At 49.6% G+C, this 262-nt stretch overlaps 1 protein-coding gene across 1 annotated transcript in view; it reads right to left on the reverse strand.

The window, feature by feature from the left end:
• LOC108802096 (L-threonine 3-dehydrogenase, mitochondrial-like) overlaps nt 1–262 on the reverse strand; it is an 11,573-nt gene that overhangs the window by 9,014 nt on the left and 2,297 nt on the right. Inside the window, exon 2 of the mRNA XM_018573982.1 lies at nt 84–126. Coding sequence (XP_018429484.1) covers nt 84–126 — 43 coding nt within the window. The remainder of the gene's footprint in view (nt 1–83; nt 127–262) is intronic.

The raw sequence follows: 262 nt of genomic DNA on the forward strand, positions 1-262 counted from the left end.
CTTCTTCCCTATAATGTACACACAGCAGCTAAATCCAGCCCGGAGAATGTCAGACTATACATAGGACGGTCTCGCCAGCTTACCTAAGCAGTTTTGCCAATCCGACACCCAGCTGACCCAATCCTCCTGCAAGTAAAAACACATAAAGAACGTCAATCAGAGCGGAGATTTGTTGGAACGCCGAGGGGGAGGGGATCATTGATGGGGGTCCATGATTCTAGAGAGGGGGAGGGGATCATTGATGGGGGTTCATGATTCTAGA

Source organism: Nanorana parkeri, unplaced genomic scaffold (genome assembly GCF_000935625.1).
Source record: "Nanorana parkeri isolate BGI_ZX_2015 unplaced genomic scaffold, ASM93562v1 scaffold2657, whole genome shotgun sequence".
Lineage (NCBI taxonomy): Eukaryota > Metazoa > Chordata > Amphibia > Anura > Dicroglossidae > Nanorana > Nanorana parkeri.